At 40.0% G+C, this 15,246-nt stretch overlaps 1 protein-coding gene across 1 annotated transcript in view; it reads right to left on the bottom strand.

Moving 5' to 3' along the window:
• LOC144686262 (parathyroid hormone 2 receptor-like) overlaps window positions 1-15,246 on the bottom strand; it is a 241,849-nt gene that overhangs the window by 122,143 nt on the left and 104,460 nt on the right. Inside the window, exon 6 of the mRNA XM_078551351.1 lies at window positions 5,381-5,567. Coding sequence (XP_078407477.1) covers window positions 5,381-5,567 — 187 coding nt within the window. The remainder of the gene's footprint in view (window positions 1-5,380; window positions 5,568-15,246) is intronic.

Raw genomic sequence — 15,246 nt, 5'->3', positions numbered from 1 at the left:
GATTGACATTCAGTTGTTTCTTAAAAGGCATTAGCAATGAGAGAGGGTCAGCTATACCTTTCTGTGGGCAGGAGATTATAGGATCAAATATGTTTAACAGCTGGGAGCTTGCTGAAGAGGACACACAAACCCGGACAAAAGTTTTTGAAAAGTTCAGCACACATTTCTAGCCAAAATCGAATCATCGGATCAAACGGTATGAATTTCAAGGCCTCAGACAGGAATTAGGAGCATATTGATAATTTTGTAATAAGATTAAAAAATGCTGCTAAAATCTAAGTTTAAGGACACATGAAAGAAAGGCTGATAGATCAACTAATTTGGGATTCTGCACACCCTGAAGCATGCAAATCTTTGCTATTGACATTTAACACACTCTGGATGGTACAAGTTCCTTTTTGCCTTAAAGTGAGCCTGGATGTGTTCCAGTAGAAAGTAGGTGAGACATACAGGGGATGCAAAGGAGCAGTTAGCATAGCAGATGATATCCAGATATATGGTGGAGGTGAAAAAGATCATGGCCACAATCTACATAAAGCCATGGAGAGAACCAGGAAAGCTGGAATCAAGTTAAACGCAGGCAGATGCAGTTTCAACAACTCAATAAGGTAATATGTCAGGACACAAATCTGTCATACTATGACAGAAAGAAGCCTGTCACTCTGCAAGTAGATGCTTCTGTAAAAGGACTGCTCCAGCCCTGGTACAAGAGAGAAAGCTGATAGCATTCGCATGCAAAGCTCTAACTTCAGCTGAGACCAGATATGCCAACACTGAAAGAGAGCTTTTGGCAGTCAAGTATGGAGTCGAGTGAGAAGTTCCAGACATATTTCTGTGGGAGAAAGTTCTTAATGGAGTGTAATCATCATCCACTGGAGCTGAGCTACCAGAAGAATCTGTGTAATGCAGAGGTTACTCTTGAGGCTTCAGATTTCATTCTGAAATACAAGTTTGGAAGAGAAATGGTGTTGGCAGATACCCTTTCTCAGTTGTGGCCACAGGAGAAACACAAGATATAGAGTCCAGGTATAAAAATCCATCACTAGTGAATGTAACACCACTGAAACGGAGTCAAATTAGAGATGAGACCAACAAGGATGAGGAGTTACAGATGCTCTCTTAGCAAATGATCCAGGGAAGATGTGATAAGATACAGCAAGTACAGCCAATAATAAGGCAGTACTGGTCTGTCAGAGTTGACATCTTACTGGAAGATGGCGGTCTGCTACCTGGATCCAGAATAATTACACCCAAAAGGATGCAGGAAGAACTTCTCTGGAAGATACATGAAGACCACGTGGGAATGGAGAAGTTTAAATTTAAAGCCAGATCAGCTGTGCACTGGATAGGCATATACAAACACATTGCATGCAGTACAGAAACCCACATCAGAAAGAGAAGATGATAGCTACTGAAGTACCACCCAGACTGTGGTGCACTGTAGGAGTCGATTTATTCACACACACTTAAGAATGGTATCTCATAGTCGCAGACTACTACTCAAAGTTTCCTTTTATCCAGAAGATGAACAACTTGAGACCCACAACAATCATGTTAACAGTACGAGTTTGGTTTGCTGAGCAAGGGATCCCTGAAAGATTAATATGTGACAATGAAAACCAGTTCACATCAAAGGTAGTTAAGGAATTTGCTGAACCTTATGGGTTCAACATCATCACCTCATCACTACGTTACCCTCGAGGACACAGATTTATAGAAAAGCACATCCAGTTGATCAAAAGAACCCTTGTAGAATGCCCAGAGATAATGGAGGACCCAAATCTTGCCTTATTGTCACTCTGATTCACACCTCTCAAGGCAGACATGGAGTCACCTGCAGAGTTATTGAATGGAAGAAAATATAAGGCTATTCTACCAAGCAAAATACATCCTCCAAATGACCAGGAGGAAATGAGACAACAACTCACTGAAGCACAGGAAAGAGGAGGTCAACAAACATGCTAAATCCCGACCTGAGCTGTTGAAAGGACAAAGTGTACATGTACAGGATCCAATCATGAAAACCTGGAGCCCAGCAAAAATTGTTGCTGAAGCTGACACACCAAGGTCATACAGAATTGGGACTGAAACTGGTAAGCAACTGAGAAGAAACAGAATCCATATTTGACCTACACCAGAGCTGGAAAAACGGAAAAGACCAGCAACAACATCGGAAACATTATTCAGGGAGACAACATCACCAGCAAATGAGACAGCATTTGCAACAGAAAGCATGACTCCTGCAACACTAGAAACAACATGCACAACATCGCCTGTGCAGCATGGCAACTCACCACTAAGAGAAACGAATGTCAAATCCACAAGATGGAGGCACAAAATTTATCACCTATGTGAAACTGAGTTTTTTTTTTAATGCATGCTATAAAAGACACTAAGGGGTTCAGTTTATTTCCAAAAGTCAATTGATAATCATCTTTAGTTTCTAGAAGTTAATGATTAGAACAGTGACATTGATTGGTCATTATGTCTTAAAGAAAGGGGGATGTTATATATTGTTGTATCATCCGTAAATATCTCTAAAGAGCAAGGAGCTACTTATCTAGGAACTAATGTGTTATGTTCAAGTGTTCTGGGGGCCACATTTCTCAGCTGTACTAGAGGTTCATGTGAAGTATAACAGAATCAGTTCAATCTGGTCCTTCTATTTTACCAGACAGCGTGACAGGATTAAACAAAGCTTCGGTTCTTTTCAAGCTTAGTGTGATTATTAACGACATCTGGGAACCAAAAGACAACAAGAACATGTAGCATCATCACCTCCATTTTCCCCTCCAAATACTGACTCGACTTGGTAATATATCACCATTCCTTCATTATCGCTAGATCAAAATCCTTTAACACCCTAATGTGTTCCTTTGCCACATGGACTCTAGTGGTTCACAAAGAAGTCACACCATCACCTTTTCAAGGGCAAGTAGAAATGTGTAGTAAATGCTGGCCTTGCTAATGTCACCCAAATCCCAAAAATTGATTTTAAAAAATCACTTTATTGGTCTAGAGGGAGTTTTTCCATTGATATAAAATAGTAGAAGGAGTGGACTTACAAAGATCAAGTCTTGGCATAGAAAGGTCCCGCAAACAGCAAACAAAAAGAAGTTTGTAGTTGTTGGTTGAAGGAGGAACATCAGCTAAACCATCAAAAGAATCCAGTGCTTTTCTTCATGTATAACAGCAGAGTCACTTGGTTTAACATTGCATCCGAAGATGACACTACTGACAATACAGAATTTCCTCAATACTATACTGAAGCATCTGCCTACTTTTTGTGCTGCATACAAGTTGAGGGTTGAACGCACAACCTCTGACTTTGAGTAAGGGTGCTCCTAACTGAGCTTGACTGACATTCATATTGATGTATGGAAGAAAGGAAAGAAAAGGAAAGCTTTACACTAAAGGAGTGATAGGGTCGGAAGAAAAAATCCAGAGGTACACAGAAAGGAACCAAAAATGTGGGCTAGTCTTACAGGAAGAAAAAGGGAGATACAAAGACAGAGAGAGGGAGAAATGATGAACAAGAAAAGGGAAAACTGGAAGAGTGAAACAGTTTTTCCTCTAATTCATGTTCATGTACAATACCTTGGCAAAATCAACAACTTTTCAAAATGCAATTGTGATATTGTTTTAATGCATTAATTCTACTGTTCTGTAAGGTTCAAGTCACAGTAAGTATATTCTGTATCTTATTTATTACCATATGAAGATACACAGAATTTTTATGTCTATACAGTAACATAGAACAAACGGCACATAAGTTTTCAGCAATTAAGATTTTTTGGCTTTGTAAACGATAAGTGTGAAACCAGAATAATTTATGAAATTCTGATCATCTTGAGATTGTACTGAACCTGGAAGTTCAGATCCTAAATATGCCATTAAAAAAAATCTATTTTTTTTTCTTTGTTTAGCACTTGGGTTTAGATCTTTCACCAGTTCTCCTAGGATTTAATATTCAGGTTAGGAGGACAAGACAGGACAAAGAGTGGATCAAAACACAGAAATAAATAGTCAAACATCAGAAAATTATTTGCAGTTCATTTCGGAGAGCAGTCAACCACATTGCTTTGGATCTGAAGACATTTACAGGCCAGATTGGATGAGGATGGCAGATTTTCTTCCCTGAAGGGCATTAGTGAATCAGATGGGTTTTTACGACATTGGTGATAGTTTCATGGGGAAGAATTTTACATTCCCCCGCCGGTGGGTTTGTTGGCGGGTGTGGCGGTAAAATTCTTTGGATGGCCTTCCCACTGGGCTGTCGCCTGTCCTGAACTCCCCACAATTTTACAGTGTGAGGGGCAAGGCCTTGGCTGGCTTTCAATTTCTCAGGATTATTCCAGGTTGAAGCAACATTTCCAACATCTCTCAGTTTACAGTGCATTTATATCTCTGAGCAGAGAGAAGCAGAAGGAGTGATCACGTGACTTTGACAGATTAGCAGGCTACCCAATGGTGCAGGCTGCTATCGACTGCATATATGTGGTTCTTTAGGCATCACATCTCAACAGGAAAATGCATCAGAACCACAAGAAGCTCCACTCCTTGAATATGCAGTGGGTATGCAACCATGCACAGACCATCATGTTGGCGAATGCGTGGTATCCTGACAATGGGTACAATGCTTTTAACCTACGCCAGTCAGCTGTCCTTGCATTCTACAAGCCACCACATGAAACCAGAGGGTGGTTGCTATGCTATGGAACAGATCAAGTTACAGTACAGTTCAGCAGTGGCCTCAAGCCTGCCTTCACCTCCTTGCAGGCAAAATCCAATGTAGAATTTTGAAGCTGGTGCTGTGGAGTAGCACAGATTATGGTCATCTTCCCAATCATTTCCTGCAGAATCACATGGATCACGGCAACCATCAAACAAATAGTTGGGTGCTGGGCTGCTTTGTCATAACTCCAGAATTGTGCCTGCACATCAAATTTCCTTTTACTTTTGTCTGTCACTTACCCTTGTGCCTTTAGCTTTGTGGCAAAGGCTGCAAATGGATTTAGAAACCTTTTCAGCCTTTTACAAGGGCTTCAGAAATGTTGTCACCAATCATGACAGTTCCCTTTAATTGTCTGCACAACATTAAACTTCTTTGCATCCAAAACCAAAATCATCTACATACCTGTCCAAATTTGCATGTGGATCTATGAAAGATTATTTAAATTAGATGAAACAGGGAATTTGAGTGCTAAGAGCCTTTCACCATTCCACTGGAATTAGTAGCAGTTCTTAACCATGTAGACTTGATAACCAATAGATGAAAATCAGGCCCTTGTATTTTAAAGCATGTTATGAAGCAAGTTTCTGAAAAAGACTGGTTCACATTCCAGGTCAAATCCTTCATCAGAACTGGATATGTACTTACATAATGGGACTTGTCTATTATAGGGGCAACTGTGATGGTTTTCAGATCATCCACTGCAAGAGAATCATATTCTTCTATTTCGAAATCAGAATGCACAACATTGTCTTTGATGAAAATGCTGATGGCTCTCAGTATGAAGGAGACAAACAAGTGCATGTGGATATAATTCCTAGTGCAATGGAGTCTCCTGTTAGAGAGAAAAAAATTGAATGTGAGGGATCTTATAATCAACATCCTTCAGCCACTTTCCTATGCCCTAACAACCAAACTGTTACAATTGTGCACTATCATAACACGTTGCAATATTGTTTTTTTTAAGCAAGTGACAGCTATTGATTCAAGCTCCAGGAATCACAAGTACCTCACCACTATGTATCAATACAGATTAGAAGTTTTGTACATATTCTCAAGAATAAATTTGACAGTTACAAAAACAAAAATTACTAAGAAAATCATTAATCTTTTTGTGGCATAAGTTGTTAAATCTCTAAAGAACACCATAGACCAATATAAATATCTATTTCTGGAATGTACTTGTGTTAATTTATATGAGTCAGTTAATGTAGGAGTATAGGCCAGTTTGGCAATGTCAGTTTTGGCCATTCTCAATTTGGGTAAACATATGTCTGTTTTTAGTTCAGTTTTCTAGCATCTTCAGTTTATTTTTCACTTTTGGTTAGTACTCTTCGATGAATGCAAAAAATCTCCAAAAATGTAAATTTAAAAGAAATTGCAATGTTGCAGAATATTATTGTTTTGACTCCTGTTTATATGGTTCAAGATATATGTATTTGTTAGCAACAAATCTAAACTTTTTTGTTTAAATATGTATTTTGAAAGGTGCATTTTATCATCTCTCTCCCTAAACCTGCACTCATCCAAAACCTTGTAGCCTAAACTTGCACCAAGTCACAATCAACCATCACTGCTGTGCTCACTGCTCTACATTGGCTCCCAGTTTGGCAATCCCTTGGTTTTAAAATGCTCATCCTTTTTTCAAATTCTTCCTCTTGCTCGCTCCTCAATGTCATCTCCTCCAGCCCTACAAACCTCCAAGATCTCTGCACTCCTTCAGAATTGCCTCTAGTGTACCCCAATTTTAATCGCTCAACTGTTGCTAATCATGCCTTCAGTTGCCTAGATCCTAAGCTCTGAAATTCATTCCCGAAACCTCTCCATTTCTCTGTTTCACTTTCCTCCTTTAAGATGCACCTTAAAACCTATCTCTTTGATCAAGCTTTTGGCCCTCTGTCCTAATATCTCCTTGGATGGCTCAGTGTTAATTGTGTTTGAAACATTCCTGTGAAAATGCCTCGAGATGCTTTATGATGATAAAGTCACTAAGTTTATGTAAATTGTTTTTGTTTTGTCTCAACATCTTTTAGTCAAATAACTATTAATAGCATTAGGATTAACATGCTCTTCTGCTGATAGATAAACTGAGTGCTGGTGGCATCATCTTTAAAGAGCTGGTATGGAGCAGTTAGTAGAATGCTTTCACATCACGATTAGACTTCTTCTGTACTACAGAATTGTTTCTTGTATTTCCTCTATATTTTCTGACTATCTTATCCATACCTTTTCATTTTGCAAATATTAGCAGATCAGACAGAGAAAGTGGAATAGATTCTATCTGGGCCTATACTCGATGGAGTTTAGAAGGATGAGGGGGGATCTGATTGAAACTTAATGAATACTGAAAGGCCTGGATAGAGTGGACGTGGGGAAGATGTTTCCATTAGTAGGAGAGACGAGGACCCGAGGGCACAGCCTCAGAGTAAAGGGAAGACCTTTTAGAACAGAGATGAGGAGAAACTTCTTTAGCCAGAGAGTGGTGAAACTATGGAATTCATTGCCACAGAAGGCTGTGGAGGCCAGGTCATTGAGTGTATTTAAGACCGAGATAGATAGGTTCTTGATTGGTAAGGGGATCAAAGGTTACGGGGAGAAGGCGGGAGAATGGGGTTGAGAAACTTATCAGCCATGATTGAATGGTAGAGCAGACTCGATGGGCTGAATGGCCTAACCTATGTCTTATGGTCTTATATTATTTTCTTCATACTCCATGTACATAATGGAAAGAGGCTGCGATTACATTGTCAAATTTACTACCCTCTTATAATCTGATTATTTCTGATTACTTCTTTTCCTGGTTTCCTTGCATTTGTTTTTTCTTCCTCTTTGTGTCCTCTGTCCTGTTGGTTTTCTATTTTCTTATTTTTTGTTTCCTTGAATGACTGTTGTTTTTTCTCTTCTCTCTCTTATTCCAGTGCCATCTCATTTCCTTGTAACTTCACTCTCACTGAGCTCCTGGCATTTTGAGTTAATGCACAGCTTTTGCACTGCCATCAAAACAGCCACGGTACTTCCTGTAGAAACATGCAAGATTTTCTCTTGGGTTGCATGATTCAAATCCCCTCCCATATATTGTGCCACATATCCATCATCTGTCCTCATCCAGCCCTAATGGCTTTTGGTACCTCAAAGGATCGATTTTAAGATACTTGTTTTTGTTTCTCAAATACTTTCACAAGTTTTGACCCATTCTACTTGGGTAATCTTCTGCAGCAAATGTGCCAACCTGCACCCTCTGTTGCTCCGACTCTAGAATTCTTCACGTTTCCCACCTCTGCTCCTCTATCATTGTCTGATAATTTAATCCCTGATCTTTTGTCCTTTCTTACCTACATCTAACCTATTAATTCCCTTCCTAATTTTAAAAAACCTCTCTTTTTTGGAGAAAAGTGGGCCAGTCTGTTCATTGTTTCCTGATAATTCTAATGTCATCCTTATATAAATAGTGGTGGTTGCAGTGGTGGTAAATCTCAGCAGTTACAATAAGCCCTAGAATGCCACTAATGGCTCACTGTAGTAGAAACGCTTTGTCCTTAAAGGTTTTTTGGCCTGACAACTTGGTTCCCTTGCACCTAACACAATTGTAATGACAAGATCCTAGTGATGCTAATTCAACATGTTTGGAAGGTCAGGCTCTAGATTGAGAGACTCTTAATAATGAAGTATGTTATGTAACAGATTGCTTAGTGTATTATCTCTACTGACCAAAAATAATTATATCCTAAGAGTGAGCTATCTCTCCTTACCAAAATCAGCATTATGCAGAAAGAATTTCCTTGGACTTTCTACTATGCCATTGTAGGTTGATCAGAAAACCAATTAAGCTTACTTTTCTGCTGCACGTCTGCCAAAGTTAATGCAACGTTAGAAAGTCTGAGGAAGTTCAGGATGTATACACATTTAAAAATGTAATTTGAGTAACACAAGAACTAGCAGATAACCTGTTTAAAAACTCATTGGAAATTTCAGTAATTTTAATAGCTCAGTAAATTTATCCAAGAACAAGTTGCCAATTCGATCCCTGGCTTGTGGTCAATCAGTTGCCCTCCTATAATTGGCCTCAGCTGGCCTGGGCTGGGAAAGTGAATTCCAACAGGGTTTCCAGACCTGATTGCTATCCAGTGCCCCTTTTGAGAAGTGCATGTGTGTGGACACCAGGGGAGGACCGGCTTGAGCATGGCTGTGTGAGTTTAGTAACCTGTGAACACACTACCAAGACTGACATCAATAATGGCCATTTGGAATCATATGCCAGTCTGAAGACATCACTTTAAGAATGGAATAGTTTTTTTTCAATTTAAAACTTTGGCATTGTTAATATTCATTAACATGATCAATATTAGGAGCTTATTACCATGATGCAACACTGATGAATCTCTCTTTTCAAAGAATCTTCCATTCTAACAGCGCAAGTCTCTAATAATTTTATCAACCTCTTTGAACGATGTGAAATGCATTTGATTGAAGGAAGAATTGTAATTTATTTCCAAAGACACCACTTGCCATCCTAATATTTATTCTCAACAATTACCTGTCATTGTGAAAAACAATTCACACCAAGCTTTCAAAATATTGTGAGATTCTGTTTTCAAAACTATAAACCCATTATATTATATATACTTTTTACACTTCCTGCATTTAACACAGTGTTATCTTCCTTGTTAGATGAATTGATTCCCTTAAAGCCTTTGGCGATTACAGTTTACTATCAGCTCCACTGAATAAGGTTACTCCCCACTGTTTACTTTGCAACCAACATTACTACAATTGTAAAAACTACCTTATTTACCAGTGTAAAAGTCCATCTCGTGTAGTCGACCCTTGATCTTTGACTTAAAATTTCTTAGTTTTTCATTTACGTCGTGTGAAAGTCGACCTTAGTTTTTAAGAGGTTAAAGCCCATTGCCTGCCCTGCTTCCCTTCTCTCCCCACTCCCCCCCACAAGACCCCTTCACACACTCTGAAAGAAGGCAGGAGGTAAGAGGTGCTGTCCAGGAAACTGTCCAGTGTTTATCTGCTTGTCCTCCGGGAGCTACTTAAACTGATGCTCCACTAACATTGCCATTGCGGACAGCCCAAATCCCCAAGAGGGCAGAACTGCGATCGAGCAATCTGCAGATTTCACTCCGCTCAGAACTCAACAGCGCAACTATCTAATTGCAGTAGACCGTAATTCGCCAGGGTACACCGATCGGTATCATAGCAACAGGCCAGGGGCAGCTGGCCAATCAGTGGACTCATCTAGATAGCCAATCCATCAAGGAACTATCTCAATTAGAGATAGGAAACAAATGCTGGTCTTAGCAGCACCCCACATCCCATGAAAGTAAAAAAAAAGGATGCAATGTGGGTTCAAATCAAGCATGCTGGTAAAGCTTTGAAAATGTTACTCAGGTAAAAGTCAACCTTTCACTCCTTGCCAAAAAAATTGTTCTTAAAAATTTGACTTTTATATGGGCATATACAATATGCTGCAACCTAGCAACAACAATAATTTTATTTATATATCTCTTTTAATGCAGTAGAACATACTAAGGTGTTTCAAAAGAATGTTATCAAACTTGACACCTACACTAATCCCATTTCCAGCGCTTGGCCCATAGCCCTGGAGGCTATGGTAACGCAAGTGAATATCTAAATACTTCTTAAATGTTTCGAGAATTTCTGACTCAACCCACCCTTTCAGGTGGTGAGTTCCAGACACCCACCACCCTCTGGGTGAAAAAAATTCTCCTCAACTCCCCTCTTAGTCTTCTACCTCTTACGTTAAATCTATGCCCCCTGGTTATTGACCCCTCTACTAATGGAAAAAATGCCTTTCTATCCACCCTATCCATGCCCCTTATAATCATATACACCTCTATCAGGTCCCCTCTCAACCTTTGTTGCTCCAAGGAAAATAACCACAGCCTATTCAATCTTTCCTCATAGCTCAGACCCTTCAGCCCATGTAACATCCTGGTAAATCTCCTCTGCACTCTCTCCAGTACAATCATCCTTCCTATAATGTGGTGACCAGAATTGCACGCAGTACTCCAGTTGTGGCCTAACCAGCATTTTATACAGTTCCAGCATAACCTCCCTGCTCTTGTATTCTATGCCTTAGCTAAAAAAGGTAAATATCCCCATATGCCTTCTTAACCACCTTATCTACCAGCCCTGCTATCTTCAGGGATCTATGAATATGCACACCAAGGCCCCTCTCATCTTCAGTACTTTCCAGGGTCCTACCATTCATAGTGTAATCCCTTGCCTTGCTAGCCCTCCCCAAGTGCATTACCTCATACTTTTCCAGTTTGAATTCCATTTGCAACTGCCCTGCCCACCCGACCAGTCCATTGATATCCTCCTGCAGTTTACGGCTATCCTCCTTGCTATTTGTCACCCTACCAATTTCCGTGTTATCTGTGAACTTCTTGATCATACCCCTTACATTTAAGTCCAAATCATTTACGTACACCACAAACAGCAAGGGCCTAAGCACCAAACCCTGTGGAAACCCACTAGAAACAGACTTCCAGTCACAGAAACATCCCTCTACCATCACCTTCTGCTTCCTGCCTCTCAGTCAATTTTGGATCCAACATGCCACTTTGCCTTGGACCCCATGGGCTTTTTCTTTCTTGACCAGTCTGCCATGAGGGGCCTTATCAAAAGCCTTGCTAAAGCTCATGTAGACCACATCAAATGCATTACCCTTATCAACACTCCTGGTTACCTCCTCAAAAAATTTGATCAAATTTGTCAAACACGACCTTCCGTTAATAAATCCATGCTGACTATCCCTGATTAATCCATGTCTCTCCAAGTGCAGATATATTCTGTCCCTCAGAATTCTTTTTAGTAACTTCCCCACCACCAAGGTTAGACTGACTGGCCTGTAATTTCCCAGTCTATCCCTTACACCCTTTTTTAATAATGGGACAACGTTAGCAGTCCACCAGTCCTCTGGCACCTCAGCTGTGGCCAGAGAGGATTTGAAAATAACTGCCAGGGCCCCTGATATCTCTTTCCTTGTCTCCCTCTACAGCCTGGGATACAACTCATCTGGGCCTGTGGATTTATCCACTTTTAAGGCTGCTAAACCCACTATTACCTCCTCTCTCTCTGTTAATTTCCTCTAAAATTTCACAGTCCTCCATCATAGTGTCTATATCTCTGTCGTCCTTTTCCATTGTGAAGACCGACAGAAAGTATTCATTGAGGACTGCACTCAAGTCTTCTGGGTCCACACACCGATTACCTCTGGTCCCTAATTGGCCCTACTCTTTCTCTAGTTATTCTCTTGCTCTTTTTATATTTTTAAAAACTCTTTGGGTTTTCCTTTATTCTACCTATCAATGCTCTCTCATGCGCTCTCTTAGCTTTCCTAATTTCATTTTTAAGTTCCCCTCTGCACTTTTTATACTCCTGTAAGGATTCTGCCGCATTGAGCCTTTGGTATCTGCCATAAGCTTCTCTTTTTTTCTTAATCCTAACCTTTATGCCCCTTGACATCCAGGATTCTCTGGACTTGGTTCCCCCTTTTGTCTTTACAGGAACATATTTGCCCTGTACTCTCATTATTTCCTCCTTGAATGCCTCCCACTGCTCTGACACAGTTTTATCTGCAAGTAGCTGCTCCCTGTCCACTTGGGCCAAATCGCATCTCAGTGGCAGGGGGAAGCTCCAGTTGTTATGATCCACTTAGGTACCAATGGCATAGGTAGGACTAGGAAAGAGGTTCTGCTTAGGGATTACGAGCAGCTAGGGGCTAAATTACAAAGGAGAACTATAAAGGTAAGGATATCTGGATTACTACCCAAGCCATAAGTGAATTTGCATAGGGTACTTAAGATTAGAGAGTTGAGTGTGTGGCTCAAGATTGGTGTGGGAAAAATGGGTTTTGATTCATAGCGCACTGGCACCAGTATTTGGGAAAGTGGGAGCTGTACCATTGAGCTGGTCTTCACCTGAACTGCGCTGGGATCAGTGTTCTGGTGAGTCATATAACTAAGGCAATAGACAAGGCTGCTAAATAGTAGGGAGGATGGATCACATGAGGGGAGATGTGGTAAATTAAAGACAAAGGACAAGGCAATAGAGCAAGGTAGTGATATGGATAATGATAACCAGAGTGCGGTAGGAAGGGTCAGAGTGTATTAACCTAAGATGCAGCAGCAGATAAGGCCAGAGTTTGCAAGAATGGTCAACAGACAGAATTAAAGGCTCTGTATCTGAATACCGTCAGCATTCGTAACAAAATAGATGAATTGGTAGCACAAATAGAGATAAATATAAATGCTCTGGTAGCCATTTCAGAGACATGATTGCAAAATGATCAAGGTTGGGACCTAAATATTCAAGGGTATTTGACATTTCAGAAGGACAGGAAGCTAGGAAAAGGTGATGAGGTAGCTCAGTTAATTAAGGGTGACATTAGTACAGAAGTGAGAGATGATCTTATTTCAGCAGAGCAAGATATAGAATCAGTTTGGGTAGAAATATGAAATAGCAACAGTAAGAAGTCACTTGTAGGAGCAGTTTATAGCCCTGCCCCCACCCCAACACTGTAGGACAAAAGCTGCAGGAAGAAATAATGGGGCTTGTAAGAAAGGTGCTGCAATAATCCTAGGTGATTTTAATCTTCATATAGATTGGAGGAAACAGATTGGCAAAGGTAGCCTGAAAGATGAGTTCATAGGTTGTCCCAAATACATTTCTTAGAGCAGTATGTTCTAGTGTCAGCCAGGGAGCAGGCCATTTTAGATGATAATGAGCACTGAGACAGGGTTAATTAATAACCTTATAGTGAAGGAGCCTCTAGGCTCATGTGGTTCTAAGACTAGTGTTGTAAACCTAAATAAAGGCAATTACCAGCGTATGAGGACAGAGTTGGCTAAAGTGAACTGAGAAAATAGGTTAAAAGTAGGACAGTAGAGAAGTAAAAGCAGATATTTAAGGAGATATTTCATAACTCTCAACAAAGATGTATTTCACTGAGAAAGATAGTGCATCCTTCTCATAGTCTATCTATGGTTAACTAAGGAACTGATGCATGGTATCAAATTGACAGAAAAAATGTACAATACTGCAAAGATTAGCCATAGGTCAGAAGATAGCACAAATTTTAAAAACCAGCAAAGAATGACTAAAAAAATAAGGAGGGTGAAATTAGAGGATGAGAGTAAGCTAGCTAGACATATAAGAATGGAGAGTAAGAGTTTCTAGAAGTATTTAAAAAAGGAAAAGCATAAGGTGAGATTACAGAATTAATAATGGGAAACAAAGAAAAGACAGAAGTGTTGAACAGGTATTTTGTGTCTGTCGTCAGTGTAGAAGACACAAAAAAATCCCAAGAATTCTTGAAAATAAAGAGGTAAAAGGGAGGGAGGAATTTAAAATAATCACAATCATGAGGGAAAAGGTATTGGGAAAACTTCTAGAACTAAAGGCTGACAAGTACCTTCAATCTAATGCCCTGCATCCTAGTGTCTTTAAAAGAAGTGGCTCCAGAGATAGTATCTTCCAAAAGTCCCTAGATCCTGGAAAGGTCCCAGCAGATTAGAAAATTGCAAAATGTAACCCTTCTATTCAAGAAAGGAGGGAGACAGAAACCAGGGAACTACAGGCGAATTAATCTAACTTCTATCATAGGGGAAATGCTAGAATTCATTATTAAAGAGGTAATAATGGACATTAAGAAAATCATTCACAATAAGGCAAAGTCAACATGGTTCTGTGAAAGGGAAATCTTGTTTGACCAATTTATTGGAGTTCTTTGAGGAAGCAACAAGCAAAGTAGATAAAGAGGAACCTGTAGAAGTGGTCTACTAGGATTTCCAAAAGGCATTCAATAAGGTGCCACATAAAAGGTTACTACATAATATAAGAGCTCATGGTCTAGAGGGTAAGGTATTATCATGGATAGAGGATAGGTTATCTAACTGGAAACTGAGAGTAGGGATAAATCGGTAATTTCAGGTTGGCAAACTGTAATGAGCAGAGTGCCACAGAAGATCAATGCTGGGACCTCAACTATTTACAATCTATATCAATGGACAATGTATGGTAGCTAAATTTGTTTACGACACAAAATTGAGTAGGAATGTAAGTTGGCAAGGGCCATAAAGAGTCTACAAAGGATATAGATAAGTTGAGTATGCAAAGATTTGGCAGGAGGAGTATAATGTGGGAAAATGAACTTGTCCCCTTTGGCAAAAAGAATAGTAAAGCAGTATATTGTTTGAATGGAGAGAGACTGCAGAACTATAAAGTACATAGGGATCTGGGTGTCCTGATACATGGGCCAGAATTTTACGTGCTAGTAGCAGGTGAGCGCCTGACCCGAAAAAGTACCAAATCTCTTGAGAAGAGGTTGGGCACACATCCTGACGTCGTTGTGCACTCCAGAAGACCATAAGACATAGAAGCAGAAGTAGGCCATTCAGCTCATCAAGTCTGCTCCGCCATACAATGAGATTATGGCTGATCTGATAATCCTCAACTCCACACTCCTGCCTTTTCCCCAT

Source organism: Cetorhinus maximus, chromosome 11 (genome assembly GCF_964194155.1).
Source record: "Cetorhinus maximus chromosome 11, sCetMax3.hap1.1, whole genome shotgun sequence".
Classification (NCBI taxonomy): domain Eukaryota; kingdom Metazoa; phylum Chordata; class Chondrichthyes; order Lamniformes; family Cetorhinidae; genus Cetorhinus; species Cetorhinus maximus.
Note: the sequence above shows the minus strand (reverse complement) of the source record. Positions and strands in the feature narration are given on the sequence as shown.